The sequence below is a fragment of the Cynocephalus volans genome, chromosome 1 (assembly GCF_027409185.1).
Source record: "Cynocephalus volans isolate mCynVol1 chromosome 1, mCynVol1.pri, whole genome shotgun sequence".
Taxonomy (NCBI): domain Eukaryota; kingdom Metazoa; phylum Chordata; class Mammalia; order Dermoptera; family Cynocephalidae; genus Cynocephalus; species Cynocephalus volans.
Window position 1 is genome coordinate 196,363,153 of NC_084460.1, and position 26,786 is coordinate 196,389,938.

General features: G+C 37.0%; 1 protein-coding gene across 27 annotated transcripts in view; it reads left to right on the top strand.

Moving 5' to 3' along the window:
* Nucleotides 1–26,786, top strand: part of CLASP1 (cytoplasmic linker associated protein 1) — a 277,667-nt gene that overhangs the window by 211,248 nt on the left and 39,633 nt on the right. For 9 of the 27 annotated variants that reach the window (XM_063079348.1, XM_063079329.1, XM_063079319.1 and 6 more), the window contains 10 exons: nucleotides 1,932–2,035; nucleotides 4,099–4,122; nucleotides 5,414–5,658; nucleotides 7,712–7,775; nucleotides 10,419–10,582; nucleotides 12,236–12,314; nucleotides 13,316–13,459; nucleotides 20,580–20,681; nucleotides 24,340–24,483; nucleotides 25,016–25,122. In XM_063079348.1, the coding sequence (XP_062935418.1) occupies nucleotides 1,932–2,035; nucleotides 4,099–4,122; nucleotides 5,414–5,658; nucleotides 7,712–7,775; nucleotides 10,419–10,582; nucleotides 12,236–12,314; nucleotides 13,316–13,459; nucleotides 20,580–20,681; nucleotides 24,340–24,483; nucleotides 25,016–25,122 (1,177 nt within the window). The remainder of the gene's footprint in view (nucleotides 1–1,931; nucleotides 2,036–4,098; nucleotides 4,123–5,413; nucleotides 5,659–7,711; nucleotides 7,776–10,418; nucleotides 10,583–12,235; nucleotides 12,315–13,315; nucleotides 13,460–20,579; nucleotides 20,682–24,339; nucleotides 24,484–25,015; nucleotides 25,123–26,786) is intronic. The other 18 variants (XM_063079407.1, XM_063079518.1, XM_063079456.1 and 15 more) reach the window with 5 other exon arrangements.

A 26,786-nucleotide genomic window follows, 5' to 3' on the forward strand; every position in this document is an offset into this window, starting at 1 on the left:
CCAGCTATGCATTTTAGCTATGTATACTCTGATTAAGTACATTCCCCTGAAGATTATGGACCAGACTAAAGGCACGGTCGTATGTATCCATCTCTTGGAAAACTGAGCGTCCTAATAGTATCAGGGCAGTGAGAATGTGGAACAGACATTGGTCTGGTGAAAACAAAAAGCTTATAATTTTGCTTATATCCCAGACAAATGATTCCCCTTAAGATCTGAAATTCAAATTTTCTATGATGTTTATTGAATAATCTGCAGTCACCGTGTATGGCAAAGCTGGGAATCACAGAATAATTGCATTGTTTTTATAGTTTTAATTTTGTGTCTGAAAATCAGTATTATCCCTGGAACAAGAATTGCTGGCATGATATCCTTTTTGTTTTTTTAGACTTCGTTTTAAGTTTATGCTGGGTAATTTTTAAATGGCTTATAACTGAATTACTTTCATTCTGTTACTCATAAATCCCCTGCTATCTACCCTTTTTTAATGGAAAAAAAAGACTCGAACAAATATCATCTATAAAACTACATCCACTGTAACTCTCAAATTTACACTTGTTTCCTTTTTCAGCTGATAAATATTTGTAGATAGGTATATAGATTTAATTATTTTTGTGGTCTTTTAGTTTATGTGGCACATTAAATCAGCTTTTCAACATAATGGCTAAGATGACATTTGGAATAATCAGCAAATGCATTAAAAAAGGGGATAGTATAACATACAGTTTTTGTTTCTTTATAAAAATTCATGACTGTATAATTCTTTTAACTAATGGTGTTCAAATTTTTTTCCCTTTCTATGGTGGTGAAAGTGTAATGTTTTGAAATTGACATTTTTAAAATCTAAATAACACTTCATTTCAAATTTCACCAATTTTGTTGGTGGTCTTATTACATATCTAAAATTTTAAATATATCATTTTACATGAAAGGTCAATTCGTGTAAAATAGATATGAGCATCCCTTTTATTCTAAATGCTTCATTAATAGAATATGGATAATATAGAGATTTTCCTTGTCTAAACAGTGTCTTATTTGTTAACACGGAGAAGACATTTATCTTAACAGTTTATTAAAGTTTTAATCTCCAGCACTTCTTAAGGAAGGCTGGTCAACTGATTTAATAGGACTTTAAAAAGTGAGTCTTCATTTTCCATGATCATTAAGAAGCTTAGAATAGTTGTTTGAATTGCTAAAACTTATTTTAAATTCTTTCGACTTTTTCCATTTGTTTACCTATATAAAGACTAACATTCAAATATTCTTCGAGAGGCTAAGGTAAAATTTATACTAATGTTATCTAAATGATTATGTTCTGCAGTGAAGGTACTAGGTTTTTGTGGTGATTATTAAAGAATTTTAACAAATTGATTTTTTAAATAATCTTTGACACACAGGCATCATGATTAACAAGTATCTAAAAATAATTGAGCTTAATTAATTATAGTTGAACAATAGTGACACTAATGAAAATTTGCACAGAGATCAATTTAATACATTTGTTTCAAATTTTAATTTTTTTACTACACATTGCATTAGAACTCATTTGTCAAACTGTGAAGGTTTCTGATTAGTTCGACCAAACATTGAGGCCACTTGCCTCTAGAGGGAAAGCTAAATAGAGGAAAAGACTCAACTCATAGCCCAGCTCCCTTCTATATTAAGCCCCCCCACCACAATGTCTCAGAACTTTTCAGTCATAAAATATCATTTTCGAACACTTTCAATTGACAGATTGCTTTATGGCACAATACTTATTAAATGTGAACAACTTAACATCTACCACTGGTAAACAAGTCACGTACAGTTAAAATTGGGTAGAGATTTTTCAGTGCCTCTGTCCACTTAGTGGGAAGAGGCAGGAGCCCTTGCAGAGAACTGAGAGAATTTGAATTAGAGTGACATGTCTTTTGCTTTTGTTTTTTAAATAGACCGATTTGGGCTCAGCCAGCCAGGAAGAATTCCTGGTTCTGTGAATGCCATGCGCGTTTTGAGCACAAGTACAGATCTTGAAGCCGCTGTTGCTGATGCTTTGGTAAGAAGCACAATATGTACACAGAGTCTGTTTATTTTACTCATCCACATTTTTCTTTGTCTTAACAGGAAATTGTACCCAAATCAAGTTACTAAGTCATCTTTGACATTCTTTAAAATTGTGTAAATATGGGGCCGAGCCCGTGGCGCACTTGGTAGAGTGCGGCGCTGGGAGCGCTGCGACGCTCCCACCGCGGGTTCGGATCCTATATAGGACTGGCCGGTGCACTCACTGGCTGAGTGCCGGTCACGAAAAGGACAAAAAAAAAATTGTGTAAATATTGGATAAATTTATATTATTATTGTGTTTTCTTCTTAAACTTTTACCTCTGCACACACATAAGTGAAAATTGACCTTACAGAAAATATTAGCATCAAGTATTTCTTATCTGTGCTCCTCAGTGTCAAGGTTTTAATGACATTGGGCTTCTCAGATGTCATTGGGCTTCTTGTTTTTATTTCTTTTTAACTGTTTTTCTTTTAGTATTTTCTTTTTTCTGTTCTGTTGCTTCTATTGCTTTACAGATTTAGATGGCATACCCTAAGCATATTATTATGATATTAGGTAATAGAGTTTGAGGTCTGAAAATCTTGCATTTATTTCATTACCTCACTCCTGGGTCCAGATGATTTTATGTTGTTGTTTTTTTTAATGGGTCCTTAAGTCATTATTTAAGAAAACTTGTCTAAATTTTAAGATTAACTCTTTGAAGATGTAAAAGCACTGGTGCAATATGTTTTTGCATCATTATAATGTAATATCTAAAAAGCATAAAGTGACCAGAGTTCCTTTAATTTGTGGTTATAGCAAAAAGTTTCTTAGTAGAATTGACTTGTGGTCAGATTGTTTTTCAAAGATGCATTTCAGCTAGTGGTAACAGCCTCTTGCATATTCCGGTTTATGTGCTCAGCATTCAAAATAGATATTCTTTAAAACTGTCTGATCTTTGGCCTTGCTTTTGCTGTTTTAAGATTTATTCTCTTGTAAGGGAAAAAGTATATAAAATCCTGCTTTCAGACCCTGTTTTTAATCCAGCCATGTTGCATCTGATGAACATTTTATAATCTGTGGCTGCAGTGATTCCAGCTTTTTTTTTTTTCTTGTCTCTCCCTCATTTATTCTTGCTCAGTCAGATCTCTTTGACAAATATCTGAGCAAGCAGTTTGCTGCTCTCATAATGCTTTCTCTATAGGCAGACTGCCTGGCCAGCTCTATTTATCAGCCTTATATGATATGTAGAAGGACTTTTTTCTGGCAGGTACTGGAGTTCAGGGTGATAGCTGCAATCATGGCTTTAATTTAAGAGTCAAGTGCTGAAACAGAATTCTGTGAAACTGTTTCTCCTTCCAAGTTGCAGCATTTAGCAATCTGTCTCTTATTTATTCAGACACTAGAAAGTGGAGGTCAAAGGAGTGGGAAGTGTTGGACGTGTGAAACCCTTGGTTAAATGGGACTTCCAGTTAAGGTGGGTGGGGCTTGGGGGCTGGGGGATTTCTTAGTTTTTTAAAGAACCAAAAAGGGACTGTGTGCAAAGTTCTGGGAGGCAGACTAGGACTTGCAAGTTTGAGCTTTGACTGAACTTGACTTGAGCTTTTCTTTGAGCTCTAGCCCCCATGCTACCGTTATGCTCATGCTACCCTTGTAACTTTTTGTCCAGACTGGTGTCTCACAGTGACCTGCTTCAGAAGGGAAAGCGCAGGAATGGTATGGAATCCTTGTCTCACAGAAATAAGCCCCAGGGAAGATTGAATGTCTCATAGGAATAGATAGTAGAATTAACAGGGACCTTAGAAACTGTGCCTTGCTGGTATGGGAAGAGTTTTAGCAAAGAATTATTGCACATTCCAGAAAGTGTTATAAGAAGAGTAGGAGGGTTAGGAAATGCCATTTTGAAAGCATTCTTTTTTATTACTCGCTTTATATGAAATGCTTGCTAACCTGTATTTTTGGTTTGCTAAGGTATGTTTTGCTGTACACTTTTGTTGCAAGAACAATCCCCACATATGCTTCTGACATAATTCTCTATGCTTTTTCCCCATCCTTCAATATTTTCCTGCCTACAGCTGTTAGGAGACTCCAGGAGCAAGGTACCAATGCTTTAACTTTTGTTTTACAACTTTATTCTTTCTGTTGCAAGTATATTTCTTTTAGAAGCTAGTGAAAGCAACAAAAAAATTTAGTATAGTATAGAAATTCCAGTCTGAATTATGATTTTGTTGAATATAGTGATGTCTTTGTCAGTGGTGGAATCAGTCGCCTTTCACATACATTTGTTTTAGTATTTATTTTGACTGTCAGGTTCTGCTTCTATTAGTGTTTCATTTTGTTAAACTCCATTTATGTCTATTCTTATGTCATTATTTCATGAATGAAGGTATTCAACATTTTTCATATTTTAGGAATCTAGTTTTATGTATAAGTAGAATGATCATATCATCACCCAAACAAAATTACTTTAGAGAATGAAAGGGGGTGCTAGTAATAATTATCCTTGGACTGTAGACATAAGGCAGAACTGTACTGAGCAAGTTGGGATTAATAATTAGCCACATTAGTACAGAATTGCATTAGTGTGGTTTAAGCCAATAACTATTTGTTTTGCTTTTAGAAAAATTGTATTTTATAAATTTTATAAATTTTATACAGCTGTTACTATATCATTTATGGGTTTAACTTACAGTTTTGTATTCATGGTAAGAGAAGTGAATGAAGCAGGTATTATAGTGTATGTTAAAAGAAGCCTGTTTGTGTTGCAAAACTTTAAGACCTTAATAAAAGTGGCTCAGATAATTTAAGGATACTTTTACATAGGATACTTCTGCTGACATTTTAATTTCAGACTTTCTTAAAGAAGCATGAATATTCAAACAAGTTTGCCCATAGACCGTGCTCCAGATATATTGCTTTTGACTGAGGAGCGGCTGGTGGGCACACATACCTGCAGTGTGTCAGGTGCTGAGCTGGGTTACTTAACATATAATTACACTTACTCCTCACAAGCCTGTGTGATAAGTATAATTATTATCGTCTTAAAGATGGGGAAACTGAAGCAAAAAGATGAAGAGGCTTTCTGAAGTCACACAGCCAGTCGGTAGTGGTGTCAGGGTCATAACCCAAGTCTGTCTTACTGTCAAGTTCACAAACTCTATAGAAGCCGTGCTCTTTCCCGTCTGCAAAGGAGTGCTGTGCTTATTATTTATTTTACCTACCAGAAGACTACTTTGTTGTTTTTATTTCCCTAATCTACAAGCACAAGAAAAGTGTGTGTGTGTGTCTTTTTACACTTAACTCTTTGTTGCTGATTTTGCTTGGTATGCTCATGGTCCTTTCACCTTTCCATTGCTTCCTCAACCCCCAACCCCTCATTGGATCTGTCAGAAGAAGCCTGTGAGGAGGAGATATGAGCCGTATGGGATGTATTCTGACGATGATGCCAACAGCGATGCCTCGAGCGTTTGCTCTGAGCGCTCATATGGCTCCAGGAATGGTGGCATTCCCCATTACCTGAGGCAGACCGAGGACGTAGCGGAAGTTCTCAACCACTGTGCAAGCTCAAACTGGTCAGAGAGGAAAGAAGGGCTTCTGGGCCTGCAGAACTTACTGAAGAGCCAAAGAACACTGAGGTAAAGACGAGAGACCAAGGTTGTGAGCTAGGTTTTTTTTTTTTTTTTTTTTTTGGTCATTTTTTCGTGACCGGCACTCAGCCAGTGAGTGCACCGGTCATTCCTATATAGGATCCGAACCCGCGGCGGGAGCATCGCCGCGCTCCCAGCGCAGCACTCTACCGAGTGCGCCACGGGCTTGGCCCGTGAGCTAGGTTTGAGTCCCATATTATACTCCTCAGGGGCCTGAAGGGATTCCCTGTCATTTATGGAATCCTTATGGAGCTCTGGTTGCTGGGGCAGGCACTAAAAGTACTAAGATGACTGAGACACAGTCCTTGCCATTCAGGGGCTTTGAAATATCTGGCAAATATTCTGTAATTTATTAGTTTTATAAAACATTTAGTTCCCTTATGGTTCACATTTGTTCAATAGATACTGTTATTTGAGAAATCTTGGTACAGTTTGCAATTCAGGTAAAAAATAAAACAGCTCTGCAAGTTAGTGTGGTTCGTTGCACTTTAGCATACTGGATAAAATGGTACTAGTCTCAGTCTAAAACATTTTAACACATATTCATGTACGTAGCTTATAAATGTGCATAGTAAAGAGATGATAAAATGGAGCACTCTAAAATTGTAACAGCATTATTTCTAGAATTATTTTTGCCTTTTTCTTTGTTTCTGAATTTTATAAATTTTCTAAAATAAACATGTATATTACACATGCCAAAAAAGTATGTGTTTATACCATATTTTAATAAATCTAGCACATCACTGATTTACCATTATTTTATATTCCTCTAATAGGAAATACTCATTATTTAACCATCATTGTACTAATGTATCATTGTTTATAAGATAAATCTTAGTTACAGAGATATTAAAACATAGAAAAAGAGATGTGAATGGAAAATGAGAAATGGGCAACCTAAAATCCATATATTATATCCATTGGATAGTTATTTCAAGATAAGTTGTGGGACTGGATAAGTTTATGGTCTTAGATGGAGGTCCCTCTTGCATTCTGTAAAGCTAAACTAGCATTGACTGATGAGTTACTAAGCTGTAAGTGTGGCTATTCAATCTGACTTCACCCTACTGTATTCATACCCCACATTACTTTATTCTGTTCATGAAGATGATATGAGAGGTTTTGACTTACACCTTCTGAAATGCAGGCGTCCTGTGACTCTCTAGTGATCTGTCAAAAGCAAAATGAGGATGATTTGTCATTATTCTTCAGGAATCTGTTAATCCTGATGGTTCCACTTTCTGAATTCTTTGTGGTCACCAAGTAGCCATTGAATAATCTCTAGAAATCTGTTGATCAGCATTGGTCTAATCTAATCATTGTTAGCAATATTGAAGGATCATTGAACCATCTGTCTCATCTGCACGAGGGAGGATTACTCAGGGATGACTTGGGGAAGAGAGGACCCTACTATCAAGCCTTAGAGTAAAAATGGGGTGCAGTAGTACATCAAGGATCAGAAAAGGCAAAGGGCACCAATGTGAAAGGAGTGTTTACTTTGTCCCAGGCACAGTAGTAGGTACAATGTGTTCATCTTTAGTCCTCTCAGCAGCCATGTGTGATGTGTAGTGCATATCCTATTTGACAGATAAAGAAACGGAGGCTTAAGGATATTAGTACTTTGTTTATAGCAGAATTGTAATTAAAATCCAGGTCTGTCTGATCCCAAAATCCATGCTTTTCCTGGTTTCTTCTATTGCCTTTCAACTGTGGCAGGTGGAAAACAGAACTGGGATGAAATGAAGGGGATTTGGCTCATGGCTTTGTCACTTCCAGATGTATGGGCTTGGGTAAATCACTCTCTGAGTCTCAGTTTCCTCATCTTAAAATGAGAGCAAATCTTTGGTTTTATATTCTTGTTTAATTTTATCATGAATTAAATAAGATCATTTCTTTGTGAAAAAAGGCTTTGTTATATAAATATAAATCATGTAAAGTTTATGTAGTAAAACAAAATGATTTTTAAAAGCAAAGCTATAACTAATAGCAATGATGACTTGTTAAATTTTAAATACATTTATTTTCATTTTATTTCCTCTAGTCGAGTAGAATTGAAAAGATTGTGTGAGATCTTCACCCGGATGTTTGCTGACCCTCATAGCAAGGTAAGTCCGGGAATCATGTTTTACTTATATTCCTACCTGCATGTCTATGTGAGCTGTTTAATATGCTACCTAAGAATAAGAGAGAATTCCCCATAGTGCAGTTTTGACTTTACAAACAAAACACCAGTTTCAGCAATAGTATAATGTTACAGCTTTTAAAAATGGAATTTTTGGAAACGTAAATGTCCATAAGGTGTCATGTTAAATAAATGTTCTTCAAGTATGAATTAATCCTGGAGAGAATCAGTTGTAGTCTTTCATTCATTCAGCAAATGCCTCCTGTTAGCCAGACAGTGGGCTAGGTGCTGGAATGTAAGGTTGTATTATAATATATTCCATTTTTTTAAGTTACAGTAGTGAAGACAATAAGTATATATTTATTTTTTGTATCCCATGTAGAATTTGTCCTCATAGGACAAGATTTTTAAAAAAAAGGAAGTATAGGGGCTGACTAGTTAGCTCAGTTGGTTAGAGCACTGCCTTGTAACATCAAGGTCAAGGGTTCAGATCTCCATACCAGCCAGGCCCCTTCTCACCTCCCCCGAAAAAAGAAAGAAAGAAAAATGGTAGTATTTTTTTAATGGATTTGTTTAAAAACCAGGTTAAGTCATTTCTCCAAATACAATTTTGCTCTTCCTGAGAGCTTGCTGGATGGTGGTCACATAGCTGGTGCCCACACCTCCTGGGGGCTAAAGAAAACACTGAGCCTAAGGACTGCCTTTTTAACAAGAGAGTCCCTGCTAAGGGGGAAACACCCATCAGTATGGAAAAACATCATTTCTAGGGGTGGTACTAAGAGAGGAACCCTTTACAAAAGTTTACTTGGGGTCTAGATTTCAAATAAATACCATGGTTTGGCAGGAAGCCTTAAGAGGCTGTTAGATGCTTTTAGAGGAGGGAAATGTAGGGATGAAGACACAGGGAAAGTTAAAAGGGAGGATGAAGGACAGAAACTAAAGTGTAGAATTGATAGAACCTTAAATCAATAGAAACAGATCTTAAGTGCTGATATGCAGGATTAACTGTACTATACTACAGTTTTCTTAGTAAAGATGGTCTCTTCCAAGTCTTACCAGGAGAAAGAAGCCTGTGATGGCCAGAGAGTCCAGCCAGTTATCATCATCTTCCTTGGTTTCCTGTCCTTGCTTCCTTATAGGAACTGTTCTTGAAGTAACATCCACCTACCCTTCCATGCATCCAATCATTCAACACGTACTGAGCACCTGCTCTGGGCTAGAGATATGGCCCCTGCCTTCTGAGATGCTCATGAGAGTGCAGGGGACGAACACATGGGTCCTCCTCCTGCTCGCCCCCACAGCAGTTCTCCTCACTCAACATCAGTCTTGAAGCATGTCTTAAAATTCCTGCTGTGATCCTCACAGCAGGGTTAACATTAACGATATTTTTTAAAAATCCAAGAAAGGCTGGATTTAAAGGCCATATAGATATTCAAAAATATAATTATCAAGGTTTTTCTCTAAGGTGAATATAGTGTTAAAAGTAGTAAGATTTAAAACATAAGCATAGTATGAGTCATAAGATTTATAATGTAGGAGTGCTAGATCATTTGGAACATTGATGACATTTCTGTTACCTGTCACCTCTAGATTGCTGATTCAGAAGCAGAATGTGAGGATAAAGAAGGAAATTTGTTTCCATCAGAAGGCTCTTGTACAGTGAGTTTGGAGGTCTCAGTTTAGTTGATATTTTCTAGCTGCCTGTGAGTTCAGCCAGGAATCCTGCAGCTCCAGGGCTCATTGATTTTTTCCTGAGCTGTCTCACAGGAGACCCCTGGTGGTGAATACTTGCTATGCTAGAACTGATCTGATTGGTGGGTTGTGCCAGTAGAGTAAGTCTCATTAAATGAGGTAGGGAACCACAGTGCTACTTATCTCTCTGAAATCAGTTTAGAGATATTCCACTGTGGACTGTATTTCACCTTAGATAACTGTAATGATTTTACAGCAACATGAAAATTATGTGAACTGTCAGTATCTTTTATTCTAAGCCAATATCTTGTATTATTTTATAATATCTGAAATTGACATACATCAAATAGCTGACTAAGATGAAAAGCAATAGCTACACAACAGTGAGTAGGTTGGGGTTTTTGTTTTTGGTTTTGGTTTTGGTTTTGGTTTCTTGCATTCTATAATAATATTTCTCGAATGGTAGATAATGAGCAAAAACAATGTAAAGTTAGAACAATTCAAAGCTTTTTTTTGTTTTAAGGAAAGAAAAGCCTCCATGATTAAATTCAGAAAAGTTCATTTCCCTCTGTACTGACTTTTAAAGGCTTATGTTGAAGGAGGAGAAAGTATTTTATCAGTGTGTAGCTTTTTCAGTTTTTCTTAAGAAACTGCATGAAAATGGTATTAATTCACTGTGGACTAACATGGAGTTTGTTTTGTTGCATGGCCTGGTTTGCGGTGGAATTCACAACAGAGAGTAAGTTCCAATCCTTTTTCCTTCATCTTTTCTCTGCAATATGTTTTCCTTCTGTAATATGAACCATTGTTAACACTGTTAACATAAGTTGTAAGAGCATGGGCAAAGCCAATTTGGGCATTTTTAATGTTTAGTAGACTTTGGAGGAAATTGTGAATTATATATGGGAAATGTTTGGTTTTCATTTGTGTCTAGGTTTTCAGTATGTTTTTGGAGACTCTTGTGGATTTTATAATAATACACAAGGATGACTTGCAAGACTGGCTTTTTGTTCTTCTCACACAATTACTTAAGAAAATGGGAGCAGATTTACTTGGATCTGTGCAAGCAAAAGTTCAGAAGGCTCTAGATGTCACAAGGTAAGTGTTTAGGGTCTAGACCACTCTGATGTTACAAGATTCTTGTAGGCGATTAGGTGATTTCTTGCCTTTCTCTTCTGTCACCTATGGTCTTTGTCACCCACTCAAATGTGTGCTTTCTTACTCAGTTCTCACGTTCTCTTGTTGACATATTTGTTGACATGTCCCACCAATGCATAGATGAAATACTTGTATCTTCCTTGAGTTGGCACTATTTTTGTGAATACCTAAGACCAAGTGTAGAAACAGACGTAAAACTTTGAAAATTGATTCTCTTCTCTTTAAAATACACTTAAAGAAAACATTTAGAATATTTGTTTACATCTTTCTGAAGACTTTAGTATTTTTATGTTAAACTAGACATTTTTCTATCAATGTATGCTGCAGAGTTCTCATTGGTCCAGGAACAGTCTCTAACTTGACAGTTCATTGGCTCAGAGGTTGAGAACACATTTACAGCAGTTGTAACCGTTCTGGCTGTTATGAAAAAAGCAAAGCCGCTCAGGCTCAGAAAACAACTGCTGGTGTTGGTGTTCAGAAGCCTCTTCTCTGCTGTCTGTGCAATTGTAAATCCTCAACATACAAGTATCAGAATTAAATGATCTCAGAAGACATTTTGCTATAATATCTTGGTTGTGATTTGATGGAAGATGGAGGGAAATGTGTCAGATCAGTGAATATTTTAAAAAAACAAATGTGACTCCAGGTTACTCAGAAAATTATCATCAAGGCAATAACTTTTGTAAGACTCAATTACTACAAGTGGGAATAGTACTAGGTATCATGGAATTTTCAAAACGGAAGGACCTTAAAGATGGTGCTTATTTTATCATTGAGAAACGGAGACATTGCCTTGACTTGCCCGGGATCATATTTTGTGTTAGAGGCAGTCTGATAACTAAAATCCAGGATATCTGATTGTTGCTCCATTGTCTGTTCCTATTATTGCAAGCTGTCCTGTAGGCATGGGGCCTCCCCTTCTGGGGAGGAAGCAGGTATTGACTTTCTTTAGCCAAGAGTCTCAGGATTACTTGACTGGGTCAGAGATGTTGGATGATTACAAGAAATGGGATCAGTAACAGGTAAGAAATAGAGCAAGACAAGGAAGGGGCTCATAGAGCCCCAAGGATTCTGTGTATAATTTTAGCTGGATAGGGAATTTTTTGTCACTCTGTATCTAAAAGGCATTCTTCTGTGGTGACTATACAAGATAGAGATCATAAGCAGCTACCAGGACCAAGGAAAACAGTACTGTTAGCTTAAGCAGGGTCAGCTGTAAGCAACCTAGTTCAGGATGTAAAAATAAGATTTGGGAATAAGAAGTGTTTTTTGTATAAGCAATATTCAGAAAGGTAGCTGGAGAGAAATTGAGCAGATCCCTAGAAGGGCAGGTTGGAATCTCTTCCTTAGTTTATTGCTTAGTCTTAATTTTTGAAATAGTCTTTCAAAGTAAGTTTAGTATGTGTTTTGGGACTTTAAACAAGATTATCCTTTTTCTAAAATTTTAGTATACACACATATTACTTAAGCATTTATATAAAATGAAAAGTACTGTTTTAAAAAATGTGAACAGGCTTTTAAACATATATTAGAATAACCTACAGTGCTTTCATATATATTAATCTGCAACAACCACTTTTTTTTTTAACCTAGGGACTCTTTTCCTTTTGATCAACAATTTAACATTTTGATGAGATTTATTGTGGATCAAACTCAAACTCCAAACCTCAAGGTCAGTATTTGTCATTACAGTTCAACTTCAGGAACTTAAATTGCGTAAAATTTACTTTTTTAACTACATGACTCATGTTTAGTCATTGTGAATAAATCTGCAGTAAGCATTCTTGTTCACCTCTTTGTGGACATGTTCCCATTTCTCTTGGTTCAGTACCTAGTAGAGGAATTGCTGGTCCATTGGGTTGGTATGTGTTTAACTGCCAAAATGGTCGTACCGTATTCTCACCAGCAACATTTGGACTTTATTAGTCTTTTTCACAGTTAATATTTAAACTAGAAAATTAAGACATTCTGATGTGTTGAAATAGGTATCTTTTTTAAATGTTTCTTTAGTATTAACATTCTAAGACATGAAAATTAATTAAAACATGTTTTGGAAAGTCATACCTATAATAGTAAGACTAAATTTGAGAGAGGATGTGTGTTAACTTGAATTAGGTCATGTTCATCATCTGTTCTTTGATCATTAACTTTTGTTGGGGTTTTAGGATAGGCCTAATAAGTAGTAACCCTTTTCTCTTGAGCCAAAACCAATTGAGAAGGTGATGGAGAAGTTAGGGCAGAACATCAACTTAGTTACTGAAAATGCTGCCTCATAGGATATGACCTAGAATGTGTAACAAAACTGACTACAGAGTTGAATTTGCCACCCCAGTCAGTGGCAGAACTGGAAGTCCCACTGTCTCCCCACATGGGCTCCTGCCCTGTAAATGTCTTAGAACACAGAAGAGGAGCAGAGCACACCTTCTCTGTGGGCACGGCAGTCTAAAAGTGAAGAGAATTGAGCTGCATGCCACTTCTTTCCAAACTTACCCATCAGTCAGTCCTTTCATGCTTTTTCCCCTAATGGATGTCACTCCATGTAGAAGCATAAATCCAGGAAAAAGGAAGGAGATTCCTTCTCAACAGCAGTTACTTTTCTCTGATCACCAATTAAGAATTCTATTCAAAGATTCATCAGGTGTACTTAATGTTTATAATTATTGGATCTTTCAGGTCAAAGTTGCAATCCTGAAATACATTGAGTCTTTGGCCAGACAGATGGATCCAACAGATTTTGTAAACTCTAGTGAGACAAGACTTGCTGTTTCTAGAATCATAACCTGGACAACAGAACCAAAGAGTTCAGATGTGAGAAAGGTATGTTCAAGAGAGCTGAAGTATAATTACAAACTATTCTAGGCATGTGTTAGAAAATGAAATTTATTTAGAAGCTTGCAGACCCCCCTGCCCACCCACAAACAACCTTTGTCACTCTTTTTTGTGAAAACCAAGGCTCTACTGTTGCCCCTTATATTCTCTGTCCAGCTCTGTCTAGTTCCAGTCTTTGAATATCAAAATGAAAATCTGAAATCTTGCATGATGGGTTCATAGTTTTCTCAGGCATCTATTTTATATGTTTTATAATATGAAAGCACTAGAAGTTGAATATCTTTTACAAGGGTGTTTGTTGTTCTTATCTTAGTTTATAACATATATTTTGAAGACAGAATTGCCTATCTAAAGCTAGCTGGCTATAGGGTGCCTGATAGTAAAATGTGGTTGAAAAGTTTGTTAAGATAAATGGATTCTTGACTTTAAAAACAGCAAAAAAACTTCTGATCATATGCCACACTTGGGACACATTCTCTTTGGCTTGGGGAGTGGGGTGGTGTAGAGGTAGAATTCAGATTTTTGAGAAACGCTGATACTAAAGTGTTGTGGTGATGTTTTATTAGCTAAAGAAAAATAATTGCTACTTTCTTCTGAAATGGCACATTGAGAAGTATATAATATAGTAAAGAGCACAGGCTACTATTATCTGCTTCACGGAACTGTTATGAGGATTAATTAACATAAAGCATTTAATCAGTTGCTGACACTATGGGCATACAACACCTGTAAGTTGTTATTGTATTTGCTATTGCTTTATTCTCATTCCCTTCCTGTCAGTGTTATATTCCACACTTGGATTACATATGGGGCCATTGTTAACTTTTACTTTATATGGAAAGCTTTACCTTTGGTACTTTTTAAAGCCAGATTACTCAGTTCTGCTTTCAGACTGAATGTACTTGATTTTGTTTATTTGTGTATAATCATGAACCTTACATATTTTTCTTCTGTACTATACTCCTTTCCACAGCCATCCCTGCCAATATAGCACTTTGGCCTTGAGGCAGGGTTGAAAATGTGTACAACCTGGCTCCAGGCAGGGAAAAAGGAAGGATGTTCCCAATCAATAGTTAGCAAGATTGGTGAATTTCCAAGTGTAAATGGGCACTTAGCTCCCTCTCTAATGGAGTTCTAAGAGGAGAACTGAAAAGTTGTCTAAAAGGTTTATTTGGAAGGGTCACAATCCATCTAATTCTTGCATCCATCGTACAGTAATAAACTAAATTGTCCAATGTCAGGAACAAGGAAAATATTTTTAAGGCACTCATTAAAATTATTATTCTAATATAAATTACTATTTGTTTTTTGATCCTTTTGAAATATTTTTGGTTAAAAAAACAACACATTTATCAAGAGACCATTTCATTGGCAACCTTTAACCAATAAGCCAGTTTGGGATATGGGACGTGGTTGGATGATTTGGTTTGGTTTAAAAGTCAGAAACATATGCTTCTGTTGTAATTTTCAGAATCACAGGATCAACCAATAAATACAAAAGCCTTAAATGAAATTTAAGTTTTTAGTTATAAGACATAAGGATGTGTGTGTCTGTGTGAGTGTAGGGAAAATATAGGAAAATGGTCAGGGCCCTTCAGATGTTTAGAATCTTGCTAAGCACTTGATGTTAACATGCACATGCACCCAGGTATTCCTTGGTTATTGTCTGATGTAGTTGTGCATGTGTACACAGGTGTCCTGGGTTGTGGGCTTAAGTACAAAGGACGAGTGGCTCTGATCCACAGCCTCCCCATCCCCAGAATGCCCCCCAGGGGGCTACGGGGAGGCCACTGCTGCTGCTGGATGCTGTTGCTGCACGCTGTTGCTGCCAGTGCCCCCGGGATGCCCCAAGAAGCCACCACTGCTGCTGCTACTTCTGAGGACTGAGTTCATGTCATCTGCCAATGGCTCCCAGAATCTTTCCCAATTACCTAGCATGGACCTGCATGTGAAGAGTCTGTGACCCAGCCTGGCATGTGAGGGGTCTGGTGACCCAGTCTGTACAATGGGTTTGAAGGGTCTGAGCCCTAGCCCTGACAATACAAATGGAAACTTAGCGTAACTAAAATAATGAAACGTTTTGGCTTTAGTTATGAATTGCCTAACACTACAATTGGCGTAGTCGCGTAGCTTTACAGTGAGTATTTACTTTTCCAAGGGGATATTACTTAAGTATTCCCTACCATGGGCTGAAATGTGTTTTGGATTTGCATTCTACCTTGATTAGGGCCTGATTGGAAGCAACTAACTTTGATCATAATGTCTACTTTCTGTAGACAAACACATCAATAAATTTGTACTAAGACTTAATTGTCCTTTTCTAATCAGGATATTGCTGGAACTTCCTTCCTTGAATTATCTAGCATGGGGATCCGAAAACCTCAGTTTATATTAATGCTAGCTCAAACTAAATATGATTAGGAAATTAGATTTATTGCCAGAAATCACATGGTTCATTTACTGTTTGAATGATCTTCAACACTTATTTACAGTTATTTTGGACAGTTGTTATTTCACAAAGCTTGTCTCCTCTGGCACGCTACTTCCAATGCCCCTACTGCCTCTGTTTCTTCCTCTTCCCCATTGTGAGGGCTCCTTAACTGCTCACCTTCAGGCCTAGCTTAAAACCAGGTTCTGGTACAATAATCCTGACCTTCAGAGGAATTTGAGAAGCTTTAGATCAGTAGTTCTCAGTCTTGGCTGCAGTAAAAATCAACCTAGATCCCTAGGCACTACTCCCAGGTAATTTGATATAATTGGTATAGGATAGAGCCTTGACATTGTGTTGTTTCTGATTGGGGTTCCCTCTACCTTTGGCTGATTTTTAATGCACAGTGTGGAGACCTGTTATTTTAGACTATTGCCCTGGGGTTGAAACTTAAGACATGAACTGCTGATATAGTCTTGACCTGGTTGTTAAATTCTCTTGTTACCCAGTCCAGCACCTCAATATCCTCAGGACTAGGCCTGGCCTCACTGTTCCCTGGCACCTTCCCCACCTCTCTACCCAGTACCTAAATTTATGTGCTTCCTCTAAACCCAGTCTAGTCATGGGACCCTGTTAGTCTCGACACACTTCCTTCAAACTGACTGCACACCTGTCTGGTTTTCTGTATATTAATGCATGCTGAATTGATCATGGAAAGCTCCCTAGAGAAGATAAGATTCATCCTCAGTCATGAAATAAGGATGAGATTTACATACGTGATAAGTTTAGGGATAGGGCATTAGTCCTTGCTGAGGAAATGAGGTTTGTCTGGGAACAATGAGTAGTCTGAAACAGAAGGTTTTGGGAATTTGAACAGCAGGAGACCATTTTGTTCAGCCTGTATGCTCAGCACCTAGCTCAATACTTATAGGAACATAATAGGCATTTAGTAAATATTTTTGAATGAATTAATGATTCCATCCACAGGGAAATTATCTAATTTCAAATGACATATTAAAGCCATCATTTTTAAGACTATAGTTTTGGAAGTTCCCTTCTTTTGGCTCCTATATTAGTTTTCTATTTCAAACAAACATAGCAGCTTGAAACAACACTAACTTATTATCTCACAGATTCTGTGGGTCAGGAGTCTGGCAGGGCTTCTCTGGGTCCTGCTCAGGTTCTCACCAGGCTGAAATCAAGGTGTCATCTGGGTCTGCAAACTCATCTGAGGCTGAGGTCACCTACCAGCTTACTGGGTCTTTGTAGATTTCAGTTTCTTATCAGTGTAGGTCTGAGATGCCTGATTTCTTTCTTACTGTCAACCGGAGGCCATTCTCAACTTGTAGAGGCTGCCTGCCAGGAAATTTGCTTCTTCAAAGCCAGCAGGAGAAAATTTGAAGAAATAATATCCAAAAACTTTGCAGATGTGATGAAAAAACATTAATCTGTGTGTCTAAGTAGCCCAACAGACTCCAAGTAAGACTTTTTGGAAAAAAGGATGTACACATAGACATATTACATCTAACATCTGAAAGCCAAAGAGAGAATCCTGAAAGCAACAACTCAATAATATGGACAGCTGATTTCTCATCAGAAACAATGCAGGGGACTGAGCCCGTGGCGCACTCGATGGAGTGCGGCGCTGGGAGCGCGGCTACGCTCCCGCGGCGGGTTCGGATCCTATATAGCAATGACCGGTGCACTCACTGGCTGAGTGCCGGTCACGAAAACGACCAAAAAAAAAAGAAAGAAAGAAAGAAACAATGCAGAACAGAAGGCAGTGAGATGACTTAGGAGTACTAAGAGAAAAAAACTGTCAGCCAAGAATTGGCTAGTCAGTAAAACTGTTCTTCAAAAATGAAAGAGAGGACCGGCCCGTGGCTCACTTGGGAGAGTGCGGCACTGGTAGCGCCGAGGCTGCGGGTTCGGATCCTATATAGGGATGGCTGGTGCACTCACTGGCTGAGCGTGGTGAAGACGACACCGTGCCAAGGGTTGCAATCCCCTTACCGGTCAGAAAAAAAAAAAAATGAAGAAGAAATTAAAATAAAGCCAGCAGGAGAATGTCTCTAACTTTTAATCTCTCTAACATCTTTTAAGCGCTCACCTAATTAGGTCAGGCGCACCCAGGGTAATCTCGCCTAATTACATCAGGCCCACCCAGGGTAATCTCCCCTTTAACTCAGAATCAACTGATTTGGGACCTTATTTACATCTGCAAAATCATGGGAGTGATATCCGTCATATTCACAGGTCCCACTCATTCTAAGGGAGGAGATTATATAGGGTATACACATGGGACAGGGGGAGAAGAATCTTGGGAGCCTTAGCGTTTTGCCTACCAAGGCTTTGATATCTCTTTCAGTGGGTTGGCAGGAATCTTCCACAGTTATTTGGTATTCATCAGCTCTTATTTAAGTAGGGAACTTTTTTTTACCTATCTGTGCAAATTGTGTTGTGGTTCAGCTTACTTAGCAGATGTATCTCTGCATTCTGGGCACCCTCAGGACTTTTTTTTTTTTTTTTTTATCATCCAAGATGCCTGGGGCTCTAGATTGTTTGGCTTTCAGTGCACATCCAGGACTAACTGGTAAAGCATTATTATTTGATTCAAATAGGTGTGTTAAAGCACATTATTCAAATATACATTCTTTTGCCTTGTAAACTACTTGGTAACAAACTACATTAGTGCACTGCAGACTAATTCTTCCTGGAGATAGATTCACTTTTATTTAAATGCCCTGTTATACCATCTCTTAGGCATTTTTGAGTATAATTGGTGTTGTAAATGATGCACCTGCCTTACCCAAGAATATGAGATGTATTTGAAGCATTATCTAAATGAATGTAGTGCCTAAATAAATTAATTTAAAATTCTTAGAAATTGTGATGTAGTATATATCACTGTGCTCTAAGATCTAAAATTGTCATCATTTTAAAGCTGTATAAAAATAAATGTCTAATAGTGTTCCTATTAGAAAATTTAATACACTGAAAGTAAAATACATGTCTGTTTTAAATTGTTGGGTTTTGCCTCATCTTTCCTTTCCATAGTTTTTTTGAAGTTTGTATCGGGTATTGTGGAAGTCTTGTTAATTGAAAGCATTTTGTGATCATTAACCAAGTTCTCCAGTTAGTGTCCTGCTTTAATTTCTTAAGGGTAGGTTGGGGTTAGAAACTAGAAGAGCCCTTCAGTCTGAAATCCACACAGTAAACTCCCATATAGAACCCATCTCTGGAGAATATTAATTTTATGCAAACAATATCTGGGGAGTTTGCTGACAATATAATTCATTCTCCAAATTTGTAATATTGTATTTATGAAAGCACTTTTGCAAGATTTTAAACTCATATAAGCTGATACAACCCAGATTCATCAACCTTAGCATTGCTAATATTTTGTTTGTTTCCCTCCCTAACTCAGTGTTTTGGGGTGTTGCACATTGTGGAGGGAAAGGTATTTAAATATTTAAGATGTTTTAAAAACCAAAACTGAAACACAAGCCAATCACCAGTGAGCCATGCTTACCATACTGAGACTGGTTTGGACTAGATGGGAAAGCCCCACCTAATCTTTAACTGGCCTGCTTTATTGCAAAAGTAATCTTTTTCATTTTTTAAGTGTGGGAGTAATGACGAATTATGTTGACCAAACTGTGCAGAAGTACACTAGACCATTCTTAATGTTTGATATAAGGTAATGCAATGAACAGAGGTAGAAAGAAAGTAGATTCTGGAGTTTGACCTCCATTTGACTCCTGCTCTGCCACTCCTTAGAGGTGTGAGCAAGTAACTTAATCTCTGAGTTCTTGTTTATTGTCTGTAAAATGGGAATAATAATATTTGCCTCAGGCATTAGTGGGAGGATTAAATGCAATAAAGTGTATGAAAGCATAGGTAAATATTACTTCATTTGCTGTTGTAACTCCTGTTTTTGTTGAGGGTTGTTTTGGTTTTATTGCTGCTGCTGTTTATGGAACAAATTGAGTATGAAATTTTCGGCATTTAGGAAGCCATGTGATCAATCAAAGGGAATATGGGAATAGCAATAGAATTTTTAATTGTATGTTTATATTTTAAGACTCAGAATGCCTATTTTGCTTATCATATGTGATTCTGTCTGTCACATGAATAACTGATTTAGCCCCCAATGTTGTTTTGAGGCAAATGTGAAAAATGAAGGCGTGGCAAAGAAATGTACAAAGTTTAAAGATACTGTTAGCCAGAGCAGGAAAAGTATATATATAGCCTTTGAACAGTGAAATTTCTAATTAACTTTTTTAAAAAACTTCTGATTATTGAGGCAGCATGGCCTAATCTGAAATCTAAAAGCTAAGGGTTTTTGCCATCAAATATGATTTGAATCTCAGCTTAACTATGACAAAGTACTCAGAGTCTCTTTCAAGTCTCATTTTGACCTCTGATCTTCTATTTCATCACGTGGAGCAAGAATACTCCCACTTCCAGAAAAGGTTATTATTAAATAAGGACCTAGCATATGATTGAGGGTTAAAACTGGCAGCTACTCTTATTGTTCTTACTATTCCTAACTTTTGATTGCATGTGCCTCAGTGATTTTATATAAGAAGCTAGATACTTTTACAGCTAGCAAATAGCCAAGGTTAAGCACTTGCTGCTTCTCTCTGATTCAATCCTCCTGCCTTTCCTGTTTGCCAGTCCCTACTTCAACGTAGTCCAGTAGGTGAGGATTTCCCCACTAGGTCAGCTTCCACCTGCTTGGGGCCTGGACAAGGAAACTTGGAAGAAAATTGTAAACAGGTAGATTGGAACTGTGTGCTAATTTCAAACAACACATTTCACTGTTTGTATTTTAGATTATTAATACCAGTTGCCGTGTAAAGACACTGAAGATTTTGAAGAAACCTAAAATTAATATAATACTGTGTGAGCGTGTGGGTGTGTGTGCCTGTGTCGGTGTTTGTGTTATGGTATGTTTTATGATTAACTGCCTTCCCATATTGAATGCAGACTGTTACCGTATTTTAATGGTGTAGTAAAAAGGAGAGATACTAAATGAGAAATGTCCAAAGATTTGAAATAACTTCTCTTTGGTGACTTTGTAAGGCAATTTTAATGACAGTCTGAAAAAAGCAGTAAAGAGCTGTCAAATAAATTAGAAAACTGTTTTTCCTCCCAAATTTTAAGTTTTCTCAAATTAATACTAACACTGAAGCATTTGTCAAAGCTTTATTTATGCCCTATCTGCCAGGAAAAATTCCTTTCTGCAATAAGGTATACAGCATTCAAGGCAGTTAATCGCCCTGGGAATTTTCTTCAAATAGTTGCAGTGAAATTTGAAGAAGCTTTCCCCCCGCGAACTCCACTATAAGGTTGTGAGTGAAAATCATTTCTTTTTAAGTTGCTATTTGATGCTTAAAATAAATTGCCCTAGAGTTGCCCATTAGAAAAGTTAGCAGTACTCTGAATTTTTTGTCTGGCTGCTAGTGGTCCATCTCGTGGAAACAACAATGCAAAGATACAGACAAGAACAATGGCACACTTCACTTTTTGAGTCATTATTGGGCATGAGCTCTGCCCCAGGTTTTCTTTAATGCATCTCTCCCACCCAGCTCCGTATTTGGAGTTATTCCTTTAATGAGATCAGATTGATGGTAATGATAAATGTGTTTTCTTCCTTGCTTGGATTCTAGTATTTTGACTTCTTACTAACTCAGGGGGTTATAGATAAAATATTTTAGAACCATAACAGTCTCATTCCTTGTAAAGCTTTGATGTAAAATCTTTTCAAAATAACATAGTTAAAATGATACTTTCTATCCATTTCTGGAGCTTTGGATCTCATTAGAAAAAGATTTTACTTCGGAAATGGCTTTAAGCCAAAGAGTGACTTCTGAAAACTATATAAAACCATTTACATTTTATATTTTGAGAACGTAAAAGTAAATAATATTTATTTATACAGTAGTCCTCCCTTATCCACGGTTTTGCTTTCTGCAGTTTCAGTCACCCATGGTACAGAACAGTAAGATATTTTGAAAGAAAGCCCATATTCACCTAACTTTTATTACAGTATATTGTTATAATTATTCTATTTTATTAGTTATTGTTTTTAATCTCCTATTGTGCCTCATTTATAAATTAAACTTTATAGTAGGTATGTATGTGTAAGAAAAAACATAATATTTATATAGGGTTTGGTGTACTATCCACGATTTCGTGCAGCCACTGGGGGTCTTGAAACATCCTCTGTGGATAAGGGGCTGACTGTTGTATGTGTAAAACACACACTCTATCTGTCCATGTAATTATATTTTCAAAATTCCCTGTCTTTCTATTTGATTTCTTGTAAAAAATCATTGAGAAAAGATTGTTTAGTGGGTCAGAAGTTAAAAGTCTGTTGCACTTCTTTTCCTGCTTGAATAAAAGTCACTACCGCTAAGTAGCCATGAATTTGCACAGGTATTCTAAGCCTGTTGTCTCACAGCCCTCATGTTCCTAAAAGATACCACTAATTTTATAATTCGTTTCATGAACAACCTCAAGTTAGTTTGTGGCATCAGATAACATATCCTTGGAAGAAATGTGATCTCTTAAATAAAGACAGTGACACATTTCACATAAAATATACTACTAAAGAATGTAGTGATACATTTTATAATTTTCAAATGCCATTTTAATCAACAGATCTAAGTGCCTGTACATTCTTATTAAACTGATCATAGTGATGGATTTTTCCCTACTAAAACTCCAGTCTGCTTCTTTCTCCTTGCAGTGCAATTTTTTTTGCATGTGTTTTTTTCCTAACGTTTAATAAAAAAAAATTTTTTTTTAATACACAGGTTATTTTGCATGCTTTTTGGAATTTGTTCTAATATACAAACATACAAATCATGTTAACAGTATATTAAATTGTCAGTGAAATAGTGTCCTTCAAATAATCATTTATTTAAATGTAATTTATTTCAGTAATGAAACAGAGAAAAGCATATTTTAGTACTATTTTTTTTTTCCTCATGTCATAAAAGTACACTGGGCACTTGTAATTTAATTTGGGTGGAAAGGCTGTTAATAACTGTATTTGGAGATCAAGGGAAAAAAGTTACATGGTTTTGCCCAATGCTGTGCTTAATGAATGCTTTTGAAATGTTGAAAAAGTTGTTTTGATTCTATAAAGAACATTATTCTACTGATAATTTTTAATTCATAATTTTATTTTTGGTTAAATGCATTTGGGTTTTGGATTTTTTTCCTTCTCTGTGCACAAAATAGTTCTGTCCTAGATGGACCTAGAATTTAATTTTAACATTGTAAAAGCATTGAAATATTTTTGTGATGTTAATGTCCAAAGAATTTCTCAGCAAGCACATTTTTATGTAATAGTCTGTGTCGTGGAAAAAAATATTCCAGATAATTATTGAAATCCTAAAAATTGCAGTCTACAAAAAGACTGTGCTTTCAGTAAAAATGAAAAAGAAATTATTGTATACATGGAAACAGTTTTTCCATAATGTTTTTTCCTTTCTCTTAATTCTTAGAAATTAATAAGAAATGCCAATTGTTGTTTACTAAAATTTTCTTTTGGCTTAGCTTTTGTAAATCAAAACTCTTGTCATTAATTCCTCAGGCATTGTTTTTTAAGCTCACATTGCCTGCTACTAAATCAGTACCATAGAAAGCACATGACTTGCTGGAAAAGCCTAAGTCTCATTTGGCTACTCTTACTGCAGCTAATTGCTTTCCCCACCTTGCTGCTACTGTCATTACAAGCAGTCCTACAGTATGTCGTCTCAGTTAATAAAGAAAAGTAGAACATTTTCCAAAAGGCAGAAGAGCAAGTTTTTACTTTATGCCATCCAAAGTCTACTTCCCAAAAGTCCCTTTCCTTGGTTTATAGGTATAAAAGTAGGAGTTTTTCAGATGTTTTTAAATTCTGTCTTTTTTCTAGTATCTCTTCATCAGGAAGATTGGGGTTGAGGAAAAGTGGTTTCCAAGATAACCCACTGGCAGCTTGTTTAGAAAGTGTTCTTTTCCAGGGTACACTGGGAGCCCTGTGTAGTTCTGACCTAGAGTGGGAACAATCTTAAGCCTTTTTAAAATTTTTTTATTATTTCATTTACCTATTTACTGACTTCCTTCCTAGTAAAGACAAAGTAAAAGACAACAAAGGAAAAGTTATAGGAATTTATTTTCAGCATGTTGTGGAAATCCAAGACGAGGGCGTTAAAATGAAGCCTGAGTTTATTTTCCAGATTGAAATCAGACTATTTATGATTGATGATATTATTTTCTCCAGATGCTTTTTATTTTTGTTTTTTTTTATGCCAGGAGTACCCTCTCATTAGTGATTTATTTTACTTATGCCAAAATGTTTTCTTTTTAAAACAATTTTAATGAACATATTGACCAATACATGCTATTGTACATTACATAAATTAATCATGGTTTCTTTTTCTAGGCAGCACAAATTGTGCTAATCTCTCTGTTTGAATTGAACACTCCTGAATTTACCATGTTACTTGGTGCCTTGCCAAAAACATTCCAGGACGGTGCCACCAAACTCCTGCATAACCACCTCAAGAATTCCAGTAACACCAGTGTGGTCAGTGCTTTGGTTGCAATTGATGGGTCTGTGCTGATCATGACCTCTGCGTATCCCTTGTCTAGAACTTAATCTAGTAGAATAGCCAGCTTCTTTCTTCTCTTTTAGTAGATTGTGAGCCTCTCAAGGTGGGAACCAAGTCTTATTCTGTCATATTCCCAAAGAATGAATGAACCTGGTATTTAAATATGGCCTTTTTCTTAGGTTAGATTGTTCAATCAATTAAATTTTTACTAGGTCAGTTAATTTTTCACTCATTCATTGAATTGGTCTTATTTTTTAACACTGTAAAGATGCAAATGCTCGATTGTGTTTGTCACTCTAGTACAACCAACGTCAGGCATTCAACTCCAAGAATGTCTATAGGACAGTTATCCATTTGTGGTTTATATGCACTTAAAATTGGCCTTATGATTCTGAAAAAGAAATCATTCTGAGCAGATTCTACCCGTTTATTTACATGTAGGTTAGAGTGGAACTATATTCTGTACACAGTCCTTGAATAATGATGCTGATTCTGCCTTCGCCACAGGGCTCTCCAAGCAATACTATTGGCCGGACACCCTCCCGACACACCAGCAGCAGGACCAGCCCACTGACCTCACCCACCAACTGTTCCCATGGCGGTCTGTCTCCAAGGTGAGGTCATTTTCACAGAAGTGAAGAAACTGAAGCACCTCAATATCTGTGCAGTTTATTTCTAGATTTTTAGCCTAAGCTCAATACCAAAAAGAGTATTGAGTATCAGGAGACCATGGGTTCTAGTCCTCACTCAAATTGTAACTGTGTAATCTTGGGTAAAAGGGTATTAACTTCTACGGTAAAATGAGTGGTTTGTGCTAAATGTTCTCTGTGGTTCTTCTACCTCCAAACACTCCCTAGTCCTGTACAAATTTTTTTTTTTTCTTTTTGGTGGCTGGCTGGTGTGGGGATACGAACCCTTAACCTTGGTGTTATTAACACCACGTTCTAACCAAGTGAGCTAACTGGACAGCCCCCGTATGCAACTAAAAGTTGCATTTAAGTACTGTTAAACACTGTTTTATGTAGAATCCATCTTTTACATAAATTCATTACTTGTCCTACAAGTAATAGGAGAACCTGAAGGTATTTAGTCATCTAAATAAACTCTCTATAGTCAGCTCACACCAGACCTGGGGTAGTTTTCCAAACAAGTGGCCATTACAAGCATAGTTGCTGTCATATTTTGAAGCAAAATGCTGCTACAAAAGACTGTGATTTAGAATCTGAGAACTAAAATTGGATCAGCATTTTCAGACTCTTGCTGGGACCATGCGAACATTGGCTTTATAGAGTCTGGGGCAGTGACTTCAAAAGAGAAAGTGCCTTGTCTCAGGATCTTGAGATAACACTTTGCCCATCTGGCCAGAGCCTTTAGAAGTTTGCATGGTGACTTTAATGACCCCCTCACATGGATTGGAGTCACTCATGGCCCCACTCAGAGTAGTGGCCCTACAGGACAGTATTTTTAGGAAAGAGCAAGCTCCTGGATCCGCAAAGGGAACCCTGCCTGCTGTGTTTGCCCACAACAAGTTCAGATCTTTGCGATCACTAACAATAGGAACCAGGAGACTTTTGTCCTGAGGGTTACTGACACATAAGACTAAACAAAAATACTGCAATGTGTGTCATTTTCCCTTTGAGGGTTACCTCTTTACTACAAAGATATCAGAAGTGCTTTGAAATTTAGATTTTTTTTTTTTTGTCTTTTTCGTGACTGGTACTCAGCCAGTGAGCGCACCGGCCATTCCTATATAGGATCCAAACCCACGGCAGGAGCGTCGCTGCACTCCCAGCGCCGCACTCTCACGAGTGCGCCACAGGGTCGGCCCTGAAATTTAGATTTTTTTTTGAGTGCACCGGCCATTCCTATATAGGATCCGAACCCGCGGCGGGAGCGTAGCTGCGCTCCCAGCGCCGCACTCTCCCGAGTGTGCCACGGGCTTGGCCCTGAAATTTAGATTTTTAAATGATCTAGAGTATCCTAAACTCCTTCCTTACCACTGAAGTTCTCTTTAGTTCCTCAGTTATCTGTGAATATTACAAAATATTATCTAATTATATTTTAATTAGATCCTATGTATCTATAGGATCTTGCTGTTTATATTACCTTATGTTTGCTCCCCCAAATGTCCCTCTGTACTCTATCTAGGTATTATGAAGTATGATGTTATGTTTCCAGACTTAGTCTGTGTTGTCATTTCAGCAGGGTGTTATAATAGGACAATTGAGAACAGAAACTAATGAAAATATGTCTGACTTTCTGCAAGTGTGGCTGAGGC